Raw genomic sequence first — 20,355 nt, forward strand, 5'->3', positions numbered from 1 at the left:
ACCAAAAAAGAAAACCAGTTATGCCATGTAAAGCATAAACTTTTTTTTATTATTTTTTTTATCTGCCCTGCATGGTAAACCAGGCAAACAGAAAGTTCAATTACTTGGTTTTCTGTTACTGCTATGATAAATTACCAAGCATGAATGTTATGTAACTGGAATGATTTGGGAAAAAAATCTGAACCATTTTTTCTGGGACATTTCTGTGGAACCTAATAAAAATATCCATAATGAAATTTAATTTACTGTGTGCTCTAATTCTTGATCATCAAACACAAATGTTTTGCTGCATCCATATGTTCAGGTGTTTCATTTATATATTTCTTTGTTTCAGCACCATAGCAAGACGACTTGTTCATGTTCATGAAATCGTTTGTTTTAGATAATTTCTAATAAAACACAACAACCCTTTATTTGTGACAATTTGCATTGGCAGCGGCAAAAGGGATGGAGTGGAAAAAAAATGTACAAATTAAGCACACAAAACCATAAATACTTTCAAACGTTAGTTTTTATATTATTATTTTGATAACAAAAATAATCTGTATAAAAAGTAAAGTGATTGTGGAGTTTGTTGAACGTGTCCTTCTTATTGATGCATTATCAAATTCCGCCGAACGGTGGCGCCAGTGTTCTCTGCTCTGGTTGGCAAGGCAGAAGAAGAATGATGACCAATCAGGAGCGTTGTATTGGTTACGTCATTTAAATCCTCCTTTCAGCTGAGCGAATCACCGTTCACCGTTGGAGTTTGAATTTTCAGAAGAGGTTAACCCAAACAGTCGAGTGTAGGAAAATCTTCGCGCCCACGAGTAAGTTAAATGTGCATTTTAATTCTCATTAAATCACTTCTGTACTTATTCTTGGGATTTCTGTCGTTTCCTAGTGCCGTTTGTAATCTTTAGCTTCTGAATGAGTTTAGTTAAAAAAAAACCTTAGATCGATGATCGATCACACGATAACAACAAAAAAGCACGTTAGCTGCATGAATGCCCTTTGCTAGCGCGTCTTTAATCGACTTTTTCATAGTTAATACATCTTAATACATTTGATGTGAGTTTGGCAGTTTTGTTAAAGTATGATTAGCCGTGATGCTAATGTTACTAACTGATCGTCGCTCACGGTCCTCTGCTCATATTAATTCACTTCAGTTTATTTATATAGCGCCAAGTCACAACATAAGTCATCTCAGGGCACTGAACAGAGGCATTCATATATAAAATAAGTTAACAGTATTTATCTGAAGAGCAGACTGCTTTGAGTTTAACTCCATCACAGAACTCTCATCTTGAGCAAGCATGAAGGTGACAGTGGAAAGGAAAAACTCATGAGGAAGAAACCTTTAGCAGAACTAGGCTCAGGACAAATTAGTAAAGTGTCATTATTATATTAAAACCTGGCAACTACCAGTACTCGTTGCATCCCATTCAGTCATCAGAACTCTACAGCATAAGGCTGAACACGTCCCCACAAAGACAGAAAGGAAGGAAAAAGAACAAAAACATCAAAAAAGCTTTCCAAACATGTGGATATCCAACTGGGCTTTGTTTTGTCAAGTCAGCGAGGAAAACTACTAAACAGAACAAGGAGAAGAACAGACGGATAAACATCCCTTATGTTGCTGGAGTATTTGCAAAACTCAGAAAGATTTTCTTCAAACACAACATCCCGGTACATTTCAAACACAACAGGACTCAGAGGCTGGTCCACCCTAAGGACAAAACACACAAACAGAGTGGTGTAGTGTATGCAGTTCAATGCAGTGAGCAATGTGTCCAGATCTAATTGGAGAAACCAAGCAGCCTCTTCACATACACATGGCTCATCACAGGAGAGCCAGCTCTTCAGGACAAGACTCAGTGGTTCACCTACACCTCCAGAATAAGGGACACTAGAGGACCAAAATGTTCACATTTTGGACCGAGGAGACTTTGAGAGGGGAGTGAAGGATGCCATCTATGTAAAAAGAGAGAAAACAACTTTAGACAGAGGAGGAGGTCTCAGATTTCAGCTTTCAGAAACATATACCAGTAGTAATGGAGCATTAGGCCTGATATCCCAGTCATTTTCTTTGCTTTGAGGCAACTGGCTGGGATGTTTTCTGTGATGCACATGGGCAGGACATTAACACACTCACTGACTGTGTTACGGATTATATTAACTTCTGCACGGATAATATAATCCCCACAAAAACAGTGTGCCGTTTCCTAATAATAAACCATAGGTGACCAAAAACATCAAGGCAGCCCTGAACAGGAAGAAGGCTGTTCAGAGGGGGGGGGACAGGGAGGAGATGAGGAGAGTGCAGACTGAGGTGAGGGACAAGATCAGGGAGGGTAAGGAGCAATACAGGAAGGAGCTGGAGGGCAAACTGGCTCAAAACAATAACAAGGAGGTCTGGAACGGGATGAGAAGCATCACTGGTCAGAAAAAGACCGCAGCAGTGATGGGAGGAGGCCAAGTTAAACCAGTTCTTCAACTGGTTTGATGTTGTAAACACTGCTCACCCACAACTGCTCACTTTTCACCCACTTCTCTTCCCCTACCCACACCTCCTCCAACACCTTTCAGGGGGTCACCACACCCCCTAGACAACCCCTCCCCTCCTCATAAGCAAATGGACTCCAGCTGCAACCCCCTTGCCCCACCCCCCCCCCCCCCCCCCATCAGAGCCTCCAATCACCATCAGCAGGGAGGCTGTGAGGATGGAGCTCAGTCGGCTATGTCCAAGCAAGTCTGCAGGTCCAGATGGATGAAGCCCCAAACTCCTGAGAGGATGTGCGGCTCAGCTGTGTGATGTTTTCCGACACATTTTTCACCTGAGCCTGAGGGTGGTCCCTGCTCTGTGGAAAACAACATGCCTGGTCCTGGTGCCGACAAACACAGTGACTACAGACTTGTGGCTTTGACATCACATGCCATGAAGTTGCTGGAGAGGCTGGTCCTGAAGGATGTCAGATCAGTGGTGGAACCATACCTGGACCCCCTACCAGCCACGCATCAGAGTTGATGACGCCATCATCTACCTACTGCACAGAGCCTACATGCACCTGGACAGGGCAGGCAGAACTGTAAGAGTCATGTTCTTTGACTTCTCCAGTGCTTTTAACACCATCAGACCTGCTCTACTCTGCAGTAAGCTCCTGGACATGCAGGTATACTACAGTATTTGAGGCTGCAGAACACCACCTCGGACACCATACTGAGCAGCACAGGGGCTCCTCAGGGGACGGTCCTCTCACCTTTTCTGTTCACCCTGTACACCTCAGACTTCAAGTACAACTCACAATCCTGCATCTGCAGAAGTTCTGGATGACTGCCATTGAAGGCTGCATCACTGGTGACCAGTAAGCTGAATACAGAGGTGTGGTGGACAGAACCACCTGCAACTCAACATTGGAAAAACTAAAGAGCTGCAGGTGGACTACAGGAAGAAGATCAGCCCCCCCCCCCCCCCCCCCCTCAAGCCCTATCAACATAAAGGGTACTAAGGTGGACACTGTGGACTGCTACAAGTACCTGGGGGTCCACCTAGACAATGAACTGGACTGGACAGCTAACATCAAGAAAGGACAGAGTCACTTTTTTTCTTCTGAGGAGACTCAGGTCCTTGAACGTCTGCAGGAGCATGCTGCAGATGTTTTACTACTCGCTGGTCTCCAGCGTCTTCTACTCTGTGGTGTTCTGGGGCAGCAGGGTGAAGAAAGCTGATGCCAACAGTCTCGATAAACTCATCAAGAGAGCTGGCTCAGTTCTGGGAGTGGACCTGCAGTCTCTGACAGACGTGTCTGAGCAGAAGATGCTGAGGAAACTGCTCCAGATCCTGAGCAACACATCACACCCCCTGCATGACAAACTGGACTCTTACCACAGCACCTTCAGTCGTAGACTGAGACCATCGAGGTGCTCCACAGAACAACACAGGAAGTTCTTCCTCCCTGTGACTATCAAACTTTTCAACTCCTCCACCTTTCTGCACATAGGACAATAAAATTAAACCTGCACCACAATAAACACTTCAATGTTTTCATGTTAAAACATTTCACACGTTAGACACCTCAGCTTCATAACGCGGACCCCACACACACTCGCTGTTCTTTGAATTGAAAAAGCTCCTCGGATGAGAAACAAAACGGATTCAGCTACAGAATAGAAGTCCAGTTGTTTTTGCCTTTAACCTTTTTTAAATTTAACATGTCCTGGATGACTGATAATCTTCACCATTATATCCCATTCATTTAAACTGCACTTGTTTCTTGTGTGAGCATTGAGACAGTAGCACTTGTTTATAATAGCAGTTAATCCAGAATGTGGTTGTTTCTTGAACCAGATTTTAGGCCATGAGCTGGGCGGTGGAGGAGTGGAAGGATGGACTTCCAGGGAAAGCCCTGCAGAAGATCCAGGAGATGGAGGTCCAGTTGGACAAACTCAAGAAGGAGCGATCACAGAAACAGTTTCAGCTGGAGTCCTTGGAAACTGCCCTGCAAAAACAGAAACAAAAGGTCAGCATTTTCTCTGAAGTTTCTTAAATAGGGTTTGAGAGATTTGTCCAAAACAAAAAATATAAATCTCAAAATTTTTTTTACTGCAACCTGTTTGGACAACATAAAAGAAATCCTTCTGTTTGTGTTTGTTTAGGTGGACAGTGAACGTACGGAAACCTCAGCTTTGAAAAGAGAGAATCAGTCTTTAGTAGAGTCGTGTGATGCTCTGGAGAAGACTCGTCAAAAAGTTGCTCATGATCTTGGTGTCAAAGAACAGCAGGTCGGTTTCTGACACGAAGTGGGAATACGCTTCATGCTGCAGTTTGAAATGTGTCAAGCGTAGTGGGACAAAAAAATGTTTGTAATTAACAGCCAGTGTTTTTTATAATCATCTATATGTACTTGAGACAGTTTTAAAGTCAGCATTGACTCACCATCATGCAGTTCTATAGAAGCCAAACTAGATGATTTGGTGTCTGTCAGTTTGAAGTTGCAGAAGTGACAACCAGAAACAAAGTGAAGTGGGCAACCATCAAGTTCACATTGTGTTTTTATAGTTTGGGTTTCACAACGCCTCTTATTCTGATGATAAACCAGCAAAAGCAAGTTCTGTGTTCGGCCAACGTGATTTTTACTATGCTGTACCTAAAACATCTCCTTTAAAACATAAAAACAGATCCATAAGTACCATTTATTTGGGTTACTTTTTTTTTTTTTTTACTTCCTGTGATCCTGACTAAATTATTTCCTTCATAACAGGTGAACTATCTTGAGGGTCAGCTTAATTCCTGCAGGAAGACTATTGAGCGACTGGAGCAGGAGCTTAAAAAGTGAGTCCATTTTGGGGGAAAAAACAAAAAACTTTTACATAAGTGTGTGTTTTCTAAGTAAGTGGACTTGTTAAAATGTCTTTTTTTAATTCCTGTAAATCCTGAATAGCCTTTGATGCTTTAAAACAATTTTCCTCAGGTACAAAAATGAGATGGATCGTTCTCAACCTGCCGGCTCTTCCTCTTCGTCATCCTCCTCTGAGCTGCAGCCGTTCACTCCGCAAAAGAGTTTTGCTACACCAGCTCCTGTCCCAGTCTCCAGACAGCACGGTATTTCTATTTATGTTTTGATTTGCAGTGTCTTTATGTCTGTGCTTTGTGTTCATATATAAGAAAATGTTGCACTTGTGAAAAATCACCGTTTGTCTTATTGTGACGTGTAAATGTTGTTTGTGTTGCTCAGATAACAGACTGGAGGAGCTACAAGAGAAATACAACCAGGAAGTGGAAGAAAGAAAAAGGCTGGAGACTGAGCTCAAAGTCTTGCAGGTCAAAGTGAGTAAACTGAACAACCTTTTATTTTTTTAAGTTGTTTTTCTTCATTGTACTTGCAACCATTTTTTTTTTTTTTTGTCTTTAGATGGTGAGTCAGTCGTCCGTCAGCGTGAGCCACAAAGACATTGCAGCTCGACAAGCTGGCTCGTCCATCTTCCCATGGCAACAGCAGGATCACAGCATCCGTGCTCCGAATGGGATGGAAACGCCCCTGAAGAGACAAGGGACGTCTCTGTGGGAGGCTTACGAGGAGACCCCAATTAAACCCGGCCAACGGATGAGCTCGTCCAGAACCGTTCAGAGTCCCAGTGGATCCTCCAACCAGATGGAGCAGCTAAAAACCCTTAATCAAGGTGGATCATTTTGTGAATGCTAAATTAAGTTTTATCAGTAGCATTGGCCCAGTTTTCTTCCTAATGTTCATAGGAATAAGTGAAAATGTTTTAAGGTGAGTCAGGATCGTGTTAGACGTGTACAGCAACATGGGTTGTCTGTTTTTTCCTCAGAACTTCGCACCCGTGTGTCAGAGCTGGAGAGAAATCTGTCCAACCAAGAGAAGGAAATTCATAATCAAGCTTCCAAACTGCAGGAACTCCAAACTCATCTGAACCAGGCCCGTAAAGACCTTGCTGAGCGAGACAGAGACCTGGCCAAAGCGGGTCATGAACTGAGTCAAGCTGCAGACAAACACCAGCAGCTCGAGGCCAAGGTGGGGCAGATAGTCGGCGCTTATTTTAATATTTCATCAGGTTTGCTTGATTACATGACTTAACCAAGTGACTCGTCAGAAAGTGATGCAGGCGTGTGAACGATGGAGAAAGTTGACTGGAATGTTGATCTGGATTCGTTGTTAGAGTTCATCGGTTGAGCAGAAGCTGAAACGGGTCACAGAGGAGATGAACTGTCAGAGGCACAACGCAGAGAGCTGCAAACAAGCCCTGGAGCAGAAACTCAAGGACCAGGAGAGAAACAGTCAGAAGGTGAAACCGTGTGGTCTCAGTGGTTTCATGACTGGTCGTCTATGGATTTTAAAAGATTTAAAGGCAGTGAACTGTTTTTATTAGAAGGATGACTCGTTGTTTTTTTTGTGCAGGAGCTGGCCCAGCTTCAGAGTTCCCATCAGGCTTTGGATCAGCAGCTTAACCAGACCAGAACCAAGCTTACACAAGAGATCCAACAGTCCAAAAAGGACTGCAATGTACTTCAAGCTGATATGGAGAAGGTAGATTTATAATCCCCACTTTAGTCAATAACGTAGTCAACCATATTTCCTATTTTACCACAGGAACGTGTTTGAGTCCGGAGCAAACGGACATCTGTTTTAGTATTATTATACACTGAATTAAATTGAAATATTGTAACATATTTGTTGTTGAATTTTGTGTCGCCTTTGTGTATTTTTAGATGCGCTTCCAGAAAACACAGATGGAGAAAGAGACTGAGGAGCAGAAACAGAAATTGCTGCGGTCAGAACAGAGCCTGCAGGTCAGCCAGAACAAAGAGCAAGACCTTCGCAAGAAACTGGAAGTGAGTTGAAATCTTTATTTCAAACAATGTTTTCTGATCATTTCTGTGCTGCTGATTATAAATGTGTTCAGTCAGTTAGACAGCTGACTTGTTTCTAAAATGCTTCTTTCCCTCAGGAGCTGCAGAAAGAGAAGAACAGTGTGACGGCCGAGTTGGACCGGAGCAGCCGGAGTTTGTCTCAGCTGGAAGGAGAGAAGAGGAGCTCAGAACAGGTCCTCAAACGCACCCAGGGACTGCTAGACGATTTCAAAGGTACACTGGTGTTAGACGTAGCAAAAGGGTTTTTGTTATTGTCACACTACTGATGAATGGATTTGACTTTTGTTTCTTCAGTGAAATCAGAAGCACAGGCTGAGGAGCTGAGGAAACTTCAGTCCAAACTCGAGCAACAGACTCGTGTTTCAGCACAGGAGCAGGAAAACTTAAAGAAAACTCTCTCTGACGCCGAGGCCAGAAATGACAAGTGAGCATGAGGAAAACACAAAGCAGAATGTTGTGCACATTTTATGATTGAGTACAGATTCTGCCATTTTAATTCTAATTTTGCACTTCAGATCTAAGAATGAGCTCCAGAAACAAAATCAAGAGGCTGAAAAGCTGAACCATAAGTTGGCGGTTCTTGAAAAGGAGAGCCAGGAGCTGAAATCCAGTCTCGCAGTGAGCCAGGATGGCTGTAAGGCTTTGAAGCAAGAGCATGAAGCTCTGCTGGAGTGGAAGAAAGAAAAGGAAACGTTAATAAACCAAACAGAAGCTGTGCAAAAGGAGCTCGCTGACAAAATTAACAGCTTGGAGAACAATCTTGGCGTGCTGAAAGAGTCTAATAATGAACTCCAGGTGAGTGTGAAATCATCATTTACTTGAGAAGCACATTTTGACAAAGTTATGTGATGCTCAGTCATGTCAGGATATTCACAAGTTGTACTAAAGGTATGAAAAATGCAATTAAACCGTTGAACCCTCACACTGAATGCATCCACCCACCCCAGAGTAAGGTCCTGTGTGTGGAGGGAGATAAAGCCAGTCTGTCTGCGCACGTCGAGTCCTTGAAAGGAGAATTACTCTGTAAGAGCACGGAGCTGGAGGAGAAGCAGCATCAGTACGAGAAGCTCCAGCTTCAGTTTTCTGAAGCTGGACAGAAACACAACAAAGACCTGGAGAATGCTGGGATTCAACTGGCTCAGCTCGAAGCACAGGTAGATGTTCTTGATAACACATTTAATAGATTGCAATATATTAATTTTAATTTCATTAGCACTTGTGAGTAGATCTGAAGTCTACACATTACTTTAACTGTTGCATGTGAGCAGTAAGTCTTAAGGATTTTGTCTTCATTGCTGCACATTTTAGTCTGGTTTTTGATGTGATAACACATCGAACAAATCTGTAGTGGCCAGATCTGGAATTATTTTGTCTTAAACAGGTGAAAGACTTAGAGTCAGAGCTGCAGAAGGGAACTGCTCGAGCAGAGCTTGCTGAGAGGACAAACGGTGAGCTGCGAGAAGAGCACCAAGCTGCCTGCGACCTGGTGCGCTCCAAAGATCAGCTGCTGGAGCTGGGCCTGGCTGAGATCAGTCAGCTGAAGGAGAGCCTTGCACAGTCCACTGCACAGCAGGAACAGCAGAAAATCAGGTTGGACTATTATCATTTAATTTATGTGTCCTTTTGTCCAGAAGCCATAATGTTTTTGTTTTCAAGCTGTTCTGAAAAAGTGAACTGACTGAATTTGTAGTGACAACTTCAGCCACAGTTGAAGCTTACGGAGCAGATTATCTTGTAAATTAAATATTCCAACGAGAACTCAGTTAGGCAGATACTGCAGACTTTGTTTTATCTGTGCATGCCCTCGCTGATTCTTCTGGTAAACAAGTTCAACCTGATTTATTGTACCTATTGTTTTCCTCCAGGTTCATGGAGGAGAGGGCAGGTCTGCTGAAGCAGTGTGAGGAGAGCGTTTCTGCAAAGACAGCAGAGATGGAGCACATGAGGCTGCAGATGGAGGAGGTCCAGCAGGACCTGCTGCTCTCCAAAAACCAGGTCTGTTCTGTTTACTTTGAACTACATGGGATCCTTTTTACAGCTGCTGGTTGATTGTTCAATTTCACCTATTTTTAAAAAATATATATATAATGTGTTAATCATTACATTTAATATATCCTTGTTGTTCTTTGCACATATATTTAAGGACAAAAAAAGAACAGCTTCTAAATCAAAAACAAGAGCTAAACATTTTATCCGGTTGATTTTCTGCTCGTGTTTCAGATCAGCTCCACGGAGCAGTTCCTGAAGGTTCAGGAGCAGCTGGGAGCCGAGCTTCAGAAACAAAACAAGGTGATGTCCGAGAAAGAAGAGGAGCTCCGAGAGATGTACGAGAAAACATCAGAAGAGCTCAAAGTGTTGGAAAAGGAGCTGAAGGATCAGAGGAACCAGACTGAGGAGAAGGAGAATCGGCTCCGAGAGACTGAAGCTCAAATCGTTGCGGTGGAGACACAAAAATCTGAGCTGGAAAATAAAGTTCAAGGGATGAAGAAAGAAGCAGAGGTAAAGTAGTCCAAGATGTTGTTTTGGTTCTGTAAGCTCTCATTCATGTCTGCCAGATGACAAGTGTGATGATGATAAATGTATTTTTGGTCAGATCCTGCTGGAGCAGATTTCTACCTTAAAGGAACAAGAGGCTGCAAACAAAGAAGCAGCAGAGGAGCTTCCAGTCCTGAAAAACAATCTGGATGTGGCCAACCGATCACTTGATCACCTGACCAGTTCTCTAGAAGCTGTCGAGAAGAATCTCTCTTCTGCAAATGAAACTAAGGCCAACCTGGAGAGCACTCTGGCTGAGAAGATTAAGCTGATCTCTACTTTGGAGAAAGAAATGGGCGATCTCGCTGAGAAGATGAGGAAAGAGTCAGAGAGTCACAGCGTGGAGACTGAACGTTTAGTCGACAAAGAGAGGAGCCTTAAAGAGCAGATCGAAACCTCTCAGAAATCACTGGCTGCTGCCAAAACAGAGTTGAGTTCTCGTCGGGAGGAGATCAAAACCATGAAGGCCACTCTGTCTGCTGCTTCACGTGGCTTAGAAGAACGAGATGTTACAATAAAGAGTCTGAAAGAGAAGCTAAATAAAGCCGTAGCTGAGCAGGCCACTGCTTCAGATCTGCTGAAGGAGAAGGTTACTGCCATGAACAAAATCAAGGTTGGTTTTCAAAGTCTTATAGTTTGGGTTCTGTTTTATACAATCTGACAGAAGGTGTGGTCTTGTATTACAGCAGAACATAGTAATTATTAGTCTGGAGTCATTTTTAAAGTACTTCTTCAATGATTTAAGGTGCAGCTGGAGATGCTGCAGATGGACTTGGAGGACAACGAGACCGCTATGAGCTCCGCGGACAGTCAGGTGGACGAGCTTAAGAAAAGTATAGAATCGTTAGAGGCCGAGCTCACTCAGAACCAGAGCCAGATGACTGAGATGGAGGCCAGGCTGGAGGAGAGCAAAGCTCAGGTTGGGTTACTGTTAAAAACAAAGTTTTGTTTGGACTCACTTCTTATCGACTCCTGCAGAGGACAAAATAATATTAAATATCGTATTTGAATTAATTACCATTTTCAGGTCTCTGTCTTGGAAATCCGTTTGGATGAAGTCCAATCCCAGAACTCTCTGCTGGAGTCAAAATATGTCACAGCTAAGGAGGAGCTGCTGGAGAGGAGCTGTGAAGTAACCCGTCTGGAGGAGGACTCCGTCCGACGACAGCAGATGGAGGAAAGCGTCGCCTTGTTGGAGTCGAAAATCGCTCGGCTAGAAGACGAAAACTCCAAGTTAGAGAAGACGCTCGGGCAGGTGATTCAGGAAAAAGACGGCCGCCTCGATGTGTTGCTTCAGGAGAAAAACACCCTGGAGGTTTCTGTGAAACGACTGATGGACGACGAGCAACGAGCTGCCGCTGAAACTGCACAAGTGAAGGTGGAGAAGAAAGAGCTGGAGGTCAGAGTAGACAAACTGTCTGAAGAGATGAAGCAGCTGCGGGCTCATGTCGAGCAGTTAGCTGAGGAAAAACAGGAAACGGAAGCAAAGATTGTTCAAATGTCAGAACAACACCGTGAGGCTGAATCTGCACTTAATCAGGTCATGGAAGAAAAATCCCACCTAGAGATGAACTTGAGCGTAATAAATGAAGAACAACAACAACTTCAGGATAAAGTCTCCACCTTAACCGCTGAGAAAATGGACTTAACGGCCAACTTAAAACAGGAAGCTGAGGAAAAACTTCAGCTGGAACGTAGCAACGCTCAGACCTTGGAAGAAAATGTCAAACTCCAGTTTAGTCTGAGCCAAGTGTCAGAAGAGAAGCAGCATCTGCAGACGAGCATGGAGGGATATAAAGACGAGATTACTTCCCTCAGAGAGAAGAACGAGTGCATCCAGCGCTCTCTGCTGTCTTCAGAGCAGCAACGCCGGAACCTGGAAGAACGATTTGAGACGACGGAGAAGAGGAACGACGACGAGAACAAAGAGAGGTACGTCTTGAGTTTCATGATTTTCTTCAGTTTAGTTTATTTAAAATATTCAATCTTCTCTTTAGAGCTGCAAATCTAACTGCTGTGAGTTTGTTTTTGCAGGAACCGTCAGTTTGAGGCAGAGCAGGCTGAACTTCACCAGAAGCTTGTGCTCCTGCAGACGGAGCTGGCTGAACTCAAAGAGCAGTACGATGTACTGCTCCAACAAGTGGCCCAGGAGCACAGCCTCATACAGGAGCTCTCAGAGCCGCAGGAAAGTCCCAACTCTGCAACAGAAGTTGACCACGAAGTACCTGAAGCTGTCTGTGGTGAGTACTGGCTGCTTGTACTTTTACATCACTCTGATGAATATATTTTAATAATCTGCACTGATCCCTCCAGCTGAGGCCGCGGCTCACATGGATGTTGAGGCAGAACCTGGTGCCAGCGCAGACTCGTCTCCTGTAAACGAACAGCGAGTGACGTCTGAAATGAAATCCGACGAGACCGAGGGGTACAGCTTCTTACCAAACAAAAAAATCACAGCCGAATATTTATTTATTTTTCTTATTTAAGAATAAAAAAAAAACCTCTGCCCTAACAGTGAAGCAGAGCTAAAAGCAGAGACAGAAATGATCCACAGTGAGACGGTGGAAGAGAAGAATGAGGCGTGTGAACATGATGTGGAGGAAATGAAAAGCGACATGGAGAACCAACAGGTAGAAAACACTCCAACGGTTCCTTAATCTGTCCTACAAGTTTAATTTCACACCTGGTGCTTTACTGAATTTGAAGTTAATGCTGCATCTCAAGTTGCTCTACAATTTGTATGTTTGTATGTATCGGATGGATATCACCACGTATGTGTTTATCTTTAAAAAAATATATCTGTTGAAGGTTTCTGAAGACAAAAATGAGCCTGAATTCTGCGACTGGTCCTCCCAGAGCGAGATGAAAGACTTGAAATCCACCGGTGAATAATTCAGTTTATAACTTGCTGTTCTTTACAGCTTCAGACTTCAGACTCACTTGTTTAAATGCGCATCTGTCTGTCAGAAAAAGAGTCTTCGCAGGCACAAGAAGACTTCAGCTCTCACAAGGAAATCATCTTGAAACAAGAAAAAGAGCTGGAGACCGTGCGCTCGGAGTGCGACCTGCTGAACTCTGAGCTTCGGCTGAGAAAAGAGTTGACCTCTGACCTGGAAGTCCAAATTCAAAACCTGGAGAAGAAAGTTCAGGCTTCAGAGGAGGCGGCGCTTGGTGCAGCACATCAGCTGAGCACCACAGTGGAGGAAACTAAAAGTCTTTCTGACAAGGTAGAAGAAAGAGATGGTTTCAGTGTCACTGCATTAATTAAATAATATTTTCAAAGGTCCTAATGTTTGAACGCTGTGCTCTTGTTTAGGTGACTCACTTGTTGGAGGAGAAGGAGACTTTAACTCTGCAGCTGCAAACATCGAACTGTCAGCTGACTGATGTCATGGAGATGCTGGAGGGACTTGAAATGGCCAAAGGTTTCAATTTTTGGGTTAAAAACTGCACTTTATTTTATAAATTTCTGTCATCCTGTGGCACTGATCATCTACTGTATTTAACGTGGTTCTGTAGGGGGATGGGATGAAAAGTTCCTTCAGCAGGAGAGCGAGTTAAAGAGGGTTCGCTCAGAAAAGGTGAACCTGGAGCAGCACATCCTGGGGATGGAGTCAGAGCTGGAGACCATGCAAGCGGAGAGTGCCAAACTTCACGATGAACTGGACGCACAGAAACGGATTTGTTCAGGCTCGGAGCAACAGATAGAAACTCTGCAGACAGAGGTAACCAGAGCGCTGTGTGCACAACCATCAGCATGTTTAAAGGCTAAATAAATACACATTGAAGGGAAATTATGAACTATTTTTATACATGAGCTCTGGCCTAGCATCAGTTTTTATAAGCTTTGTTAGCTTTATGAGCAGGGTCACCAACTTTTTTTTTTTTTGTCAGACAACCCAGCTGAGAGCTGAACTTGTGTCCTGCACTGAAGACAGAGACGAGCTGAGCCGGTCATTGTGCCACTGGAGAGAGAAGGTTCACAGTCTGGAGAAGACTGAGAGTGACACCAGAAGCTTAGTGTCCATACTGGAGGACGACATCAGAGCCGGAAGGAAGGAGTACGAAGCGCTGCAGAGCAGCATGGAGAAACTGATCGCAGAAAGGAATCGGGTACTAAAACAGGAAATGAGTTCGCATAATTTATTTATTATTATTATTATTTGTTCTAAGATGATTAAATCTATGATAAATTGCAACTTTAAGTTGCTGTTTATTTCTTTTGAAATAAAGCATACCCTTCTGGATCAAGAGCTTTTGTGCAAGCTGCTCCGAGAGCAACGAAAAACATTTTCCTCTTTTGTTCTTTCAGCTGAAACGGGTGTAGCTTAAATGTCAAGAAAAATATCTGTGATTTGGCAACTTCCAAAGCTTTTGACAAGTCAAAATTCACTATTTAAATTTCTACTAATGCATCTAGTGCCACTCAAAATTATAAGAAAGTTAATAGTAAATACACAACAACAATAAAATCAGCTCAAGATTTGTTCTCAGACTCTGTGTGGATCAAATGCCGAGGAATACAGATGAGTCTTCAGCAAAGATCGAAAAGTCTCAACAGTCTGAGCGGTCTTTAAATTCTCTGGGAAACTTTGCCACAATTTTGGAGCAGCAACCGCAAAAGCCCGATCACCTCTGGATTTCATTTTGGATCTGGGAACATCTAAGAGGAACTGGTTGGTAGACTGGAGTGCTCTTACTGGAGTGTAGATGTTAATGAGAACACATAAATATGACGGGGCCAGACCTTTTAAGACTTTAAAACAAGCAATAAAATCTTAAAATCAATCTGGAAGTGGAGAGAAGCTAGGACAGGGGTTATGTGTTCATATGTTGTTTAGTTGCCAGTGATGGACTGGAGACCTGTCCAGGGTGTCCCCCTCCCCTCGTACAGTGACCCTCGCAACCCTAAAAGGAGGAAGCGGGTAAAGCTGATGGATGGATGGTTATTTAGTTATATTTTATTTTTTAGTTTCGAACACAACTGAACTATGCCATAGCAAGAACATGAAATTAATATTTAGGCAGAAGTTCATGCTTCTTTTGGAAATATGATGAAATTATAAATGAAGAAACAACAACCCTAACTTCCTACCACTCCCTTGTATCTGATAGTTGTACTAGTTTCTTCAGAACATCCACGTGTCATTTATATGTGCTTTTCTCTGATACATTGTTTTAGCAGGAGCTTGTGCTTCTACTAACACTGGTTTCCTTTTTTCTTTTGTTTGAAGCTGCTGGAGCAGGTTAAAGTGCTGGAGCAGGCAATTTCTCAGCAAAGTGGAGAAAAAGAAGAGCTGCTCGGCCATCTTAATCAAATAAAAGAAGATCAGTCCTCGGCCAGTCAAAACTCTGAGTCCATGGTTGGAAAGATACAGGTTAGCAGGAAGCTTGTTTTGGCAATTTACAGCTGGGTTGTTTTGGGGAGAGCAAATGTTTGGTATATGTTGCGTTTTATCTTTTGTGCTTTTTCCATGAGAGCTTTCTTCAAAGAGTAAAACGTTTAACGTTAACTTTTTTTATTTATTTTCAAGGCTTTAAAGGGAGAAGTGTGTCGTCTTTCCCAGTCTCTGGAGGCCTCGCTGCTCGAAAAAGGAGAGATTGCTTCTCGTCTGAATTCCACTCAAGATGAAGTCCAGCAGATGAGGACCGGTATTGAGAAGCTTCAGGTCCGCATCGAGTCCGATGAGAGGAAGAAAAAGAAGATGGGAGAACTGCTCAACGGTAACTTTTAACTCCCCTGGAAACGGACGTGATCTGTTGCGTTCTGTGAGGCGCTGGTGTAAATGTGGCTTCATGTTTCTGTAGCTGCCCAGAGAAAGTTTGACTCGCTGCAGGATCGTATCGACGCCCTGCAGAGAGAGAAGGAAGACGTGGAGCTGAGTCTGGAGACAGCTGTGCTACAGGTATTCAATTAGACACTTTGTCAATTACTTTTTTTTTTAATTGGAAACTTATTTTGTTGTGCTTTTCCTTAGGCTGAAACCGCCAGAGCTGAGCTGGAAGAGGAGAGGAGAAAGGTCCCTTTATATTAACAAGTATCATCCCTCGCCTTTTATTTTTTTATCTATTATGCTTGTTCTTTAATTCTGCCTTCTCTCATATTTTAGGTGGAAGAAGAGAAGAAAGAGCTTAAAGAGAAACTGACGGAGCTCTCAGCCACACTGGACAACCTGAGATCTGAGAAAGCACATCTAGAAAGAGAGCTAGAAGCCAAAAAGAGGGAGATAGACGAGCTGAAGGCAGCTAAAGATGAGCTGGAAAGGGGATTGGTGAGAGCAGAGACGGCTAAAAGAGAAGAGGAAGAGAGGCAGAGATCCAGGGTGGAAGAGCTGCAGAGAGAACTGAGAGAGGAAGCCGAGAGACAAAGCAGGCAGCTAGATGAGCTCCACACCCGGCTGGAAGCGAGCCAGCAGAGGGAACGTTTACTTGAAGAGAAACGTGAAGAAACAGAAGGGGAAAATGAGAAGATGCAGTCCGTTTTGTTCGAGTCAGAGAAGGAGAAACAACACCTGCTGAGTTCACTACAGGAGTGGCAGATGAACGGAGAGAGCCTCCGCTCTCGAGGAGAAGAGCTAGAAAAGGAGAGAAACGGCCTAAAGGCGCGCATCGAGTCTTTGGGAGAAGAAATAAAGGATTTTAAAACACTTGTCCAAGTTAAAGAGGAAGAGATTCTCGCTTTAGAAAAGGAGAGGGAGAAGGAGGCAGATCAGAGGCAAGCTTCAGTTAAATCCATCTCGTGTCTTTTAACGGAGAAAGAACAGTTAGAAGAAACAAATGGAAAACTGATCGAGGAGAAAGAGAAGCTGCAGCTGAGCCTGCTCGTGTTGGAGGAAGAGAGGGAGAACATGAGCTGCACCCTGGAAGCTGTGAAACAAGAGAGAGGCCGATTAGATCAGGAGAGAGGTGCGTTAGAAGAAGAGAACGTTCAACTTCAGTCTGACCTGTGCTTGGTAGAGAAAGAGAAACAGGACTTGCAAGAAGCTCTCTCTTCATTAAAGCAAGTAAAGGAAAGAACGGAGCAGGAGAAGCTGAGGTTAGAGGCTGGAAAGGAAGAATTGCTCTCTTCCTTTTTAAAGGTTGAAGAAGAGAAGAACAACTTGTCTTCAGCTGTTTCTTTGTTGGAACAAGAGAAGCAGCAGATGAAAGAGGAGAAAGAGAAGCTCGCAGAAGAACAAGACATTCTTCAGAAGAACGCCTCATCTATGGAGAAGGAATTGGAAACTCACAAAGAGTCTGTGTCGCAACTCAGAGAACAGGTACATGAGATCACAGATCCAAAATGGATCTGGTCGGGTCAAAATAAAAAAACTGGCAACTCCATGAGGAATTTGTCCATATAGACTGACATCCTCTCAGGATGAACATTATTTTTAAATAACTTCTCTCCTTCCTTCCCTTCCAGGTGTCCGAGTTGACGTCTCGTGCAGCTCGTTTGTGTAAAGACAAAGACTCTGCTCTGAGCAAAATGAGTCTGTGGATGAAGACGTGCAAACAGCTGGAGCAAGAGAAGCAGATGATGTCGTGCTCAGGTGGACATGCATGCTTAACATCCAGCTTCTAGATGTTTTTGTCCACAAACACAATGATTTCAAGACCTTTGATCAAATGTTTTCATCATTTTTAGGAAATCTACAGAAGATGATTGTCTTTTAAATTGTGCTTTAACTTTGACCTTTTTGTTTGTTTCAGAGGAAAAATGCAGCAAAGATGTTCAAAGTGAAGTGACGCAGCTGAAGATTGAGGCAGAGCAGAAGAAGAAACAAGCAGAAGACCTGATGGCTGCCCTGGAGAAGAAAAAGACCGAGGCTGAAGAAAGACTACTGGAAACGCACCGAAAAGACAAAGAGGTGAAGGAGCTTCAAGACGCCCTCAACCAAACGAAAAAGGAGATGGAGGAGAAGGAGGGAGAGCTGGAGGAGGTGAAGAGGGAGCTGGATGAAGTGAACCAAGTTCTCGAGGAGAAAAGCAGAGAGGCTGATGAGAGCGTAGATAAATACTGCAGCCTGATAATTAAAGTGCACAAGCTGGAAGAGAGCAACGAAGGGCTGAAAGTACGACTGGAACAGTTGACTGCAACTCAGCGCGCTGACCAAGCCACCACCTTCCACTCCAACCTCACGGACAACCGCCGGCGTTCATCCAGGAAGTCTTCCTCCAAACAGCAGGAGGTGGAGAGGGACGACGACACGGAGAACCTGGTCCCCCTGACAGCCCAGAGGTCTCAGGGGGCGTCGCCTGGAAAACGAGGCCGCTGTGAGGTCGGCGACAAAGACGGCGTTCATGAGGCCCTGCACAATCTGACAAAGAAGCTGAAAGCCAGCACCATGACAACACCCAAACCAAGAGGTGAAGAGGAGGAGGAAGATTTCAGACCAGAGGGACTTCCTGAGCTGGTGCAGAAAGGTAGAAACATTCATCATCGTGTTAGTCGCCTCAGGAAATAAACTATTATTTCTGTTTAATATATTAAAACACATTCGTGATTTATAGGAATTCTCTACTGTCGTACAAAAATCATGGGCGATGCTGCAAAGCTACAGGTTTTTAACAGTTCTGTCCCTCAGGGTTCGCTGATATTCCCGTGGGGGAGGCGAGTCCGTTCATCGTGAGGAGAACCACAGCGAGGCGCTGCAGTCCTCGGCTGGCTGCCCGGCAGGCTCTACCTGACGGCAAGGTGAGCAGCTGTCCACATCTGCCTGTCATCCATACAGCGCTGCTCGTTTCTCTGTTCCTTAGAGACAGCCTCTCAATGCAGGCACTGTTTATTGTCAGCAGATAATCAAATCAGTCGTTTTAAACACATGTTAAATGTTGGTCTGATTAGAATCATGTGAATCGCTCGTCAAGCAGAATATAATAACTGTTTCTGGTCGGTTAAATAAGATTAGTTCAGAAGTGCCACTCCACAGGAAGGGGATCTACCTGTAGAAAAGTACACTTGCATCATCTTGGTGTGGTTTATAAATTGGTGGTTTTACTGTTTCTGATGCCTTGTTTAATACATCTAACAAGGCTGAGTCAGGTCCTCTGGATGGGTTCTTCTTTCTTGAACCGTTTCTTCTTTTATCCATAAATAACACCAGGATTTTTATTTGGATTATTGAGCATGAACTTTGGAGTTTTGAACCATTTTGGCACCATCTGATCACAAGCAAACAGTTTTTTTCCCCCCACTGTGAGAGTGTGCGGATTGTGGGACTCAGTTTGTTGGTGGCTCCTCAGATTGAAGAAGTCCTTTGGATGAAGGACGAAACGTCTCAGCAATAAAAAGAAACCGTCCAGATGACCTGACTGAACATTGTTGGATTTTTACCTGGATTGTTGAGCATGAACTTTGGAGTCTTATTATAAACAGAACCTTCTCATAGTGGATCAACCAGTTTGCTGTTGACAGCCAAAGCTAGCCGTTCACATGACAAAAGAAGCACCATCAGTATGGTAACAGATCATTAGTGCCCTGATGACCACTTGCTATTTACAGAGCGCTGAGTGATGCTGGTAATTGTTTATATAATTTGTCACTTCTCATACCTTTAAGCTGTTTATGTTCAGTTGCATTATTCCTTGTAAAACTGGTTTAAATGCAGCATCTTTTTTTTTTTTTTTTACAAACGTGAGCAGCTTTCACAGCTGGATGAACTAATCCTAGTAAAGTTCTTTATTTCTGACAGCTGCCTCAGTCAGTACGAGTGTAATACTTTAGATTTCCTAACGTCAGCTGGAGGTCCGGTCCCACCTCCTACTGTTGGGTCACTCCAGGTCAGTGAAGCGGTGAAGGGTTTAACTAAAGAAGTTTCAGATCAACGAAGGAAAGAGGAAAAAAATGTTTTTGAACCTCCGCTGCACAGCTGTGCATCAGCCTCATTACTCTGTTGAACGATTGTCAAATTTCTTACTTCCTGTTAACATCCCGTCTTTTATGTCGACCTTTGCCATCAGGTTCTGGGGCCCATCGCTCTCCAGAGTCCGTCTTTAGTTTCATCGGCAGGCGGCTCCATCGTGAGGAATCTTTCACCACAGGAGGAGGAGGAGAAACTTTTGCCTCCTTCACTGAATTTACAGAAGGAATCGAAGCAGAGGGAACAAGCTTTAAGAGGACAAACAGCACAAGAAGACAATTGTCGTGTTCAGTAGATCACATTGTTGTTGTAGAAACGCACAGAGTTATAAAAGATTAGAATCACACGACACGAGGATGGTTTTTTTTTTTTTTTTAACACAGGTTTTATCAATAACACTTTAAATGTACACTTTTGTTTTTACTCATTTGTTGTTGAAGCACGTTGTCTTGGATTTATAAACTACACGTTATTGTTTCTCTCCTCGTAGAAGCATTGAGGATTTTTTATTTTATTTTTTACTTTGGAACATGTTTATGTCACCGATATTAAACCAGTCAGAGTTTGCATCTTTCTGGCAACTTAGCTTTTAGAGATTATATTTGT

The 20,355-nt window shown here is 43.5% G+C and overlaps 1 protein-coding gene across 1 annotated transcript; it reads left to right on the forward strand.

The window, feature by feature from the left end:
- The first annotated feature begins 740 nt into the window (after positions 1-740).
- Positions 741-20,129, forward strand: cenpf (centromere protein F). The gene is made up of 39 exons (XM_037697503.1): positions 741-809; positions 4,328-4,499; positions 4,636-4,761; positions 5,241-5,311; positions 5,451-5,581; positions 5,715-5,806; positions 5,892-6,159; positions 6,313-6,515; positions 6,661-6,786; positions 6,900-7,028; positions 7,211-7,333; positions 7,450-7,585; positions 7,667-7,796; positions 7,888-8,167; positions 8,320-8,526; positions 8,754-8,962; positions 9,238-9,367; positions 9,593-9,871; positions 9,966-10,520; positions 10,653-10,826; positions 10,935-11,362; positions 11,606-11,839; positions 11,942-12,147; positions 12,221-12,332; positions 12,423-12,537; positions 12,716-12,791; positions 12,875-13,134; positions 13,224-13,332; positions 13,427-13,632; positions 13,802-14,020; positions 15,142-15,285; positions 15,442-15,631; positions 15,716-15,813; positions 15,886-15,927; positions 16,018-17,166; positions 17,313-17,439; positions 17,600-18,313; positions 18,475-18,584; positions 19,850-20,129. Exons 2-39 carry the CDS (start codon positions 4,338-4,340, stop codon positions 20,042-20,044), a joined length of 8,265 nt encoding a protein of 2,754 aa, XP_037553431.1. The 5' UTR covers positions 741-809; positions 4,328-4,337; the 3' UTR covers positions 20,045-20,129.
- Positions 20,130-20,355: the final 226 nt, after the last annotated feature.

This window comes from Nematolebias whitei, chromosome 2, assembly GCF_014905685.2.
Source record: "Nematolebias whitei isolate Nwh7 chromosome 2, NemWhi1, whole genome shotgun sequence".
Lineage (NCBI taxonomy): Eukaryota > Metazoa > Chordata > Actinopteri > Cyprinodontiformes > Rivulidae > Nematolebias > Nematolebias whitei.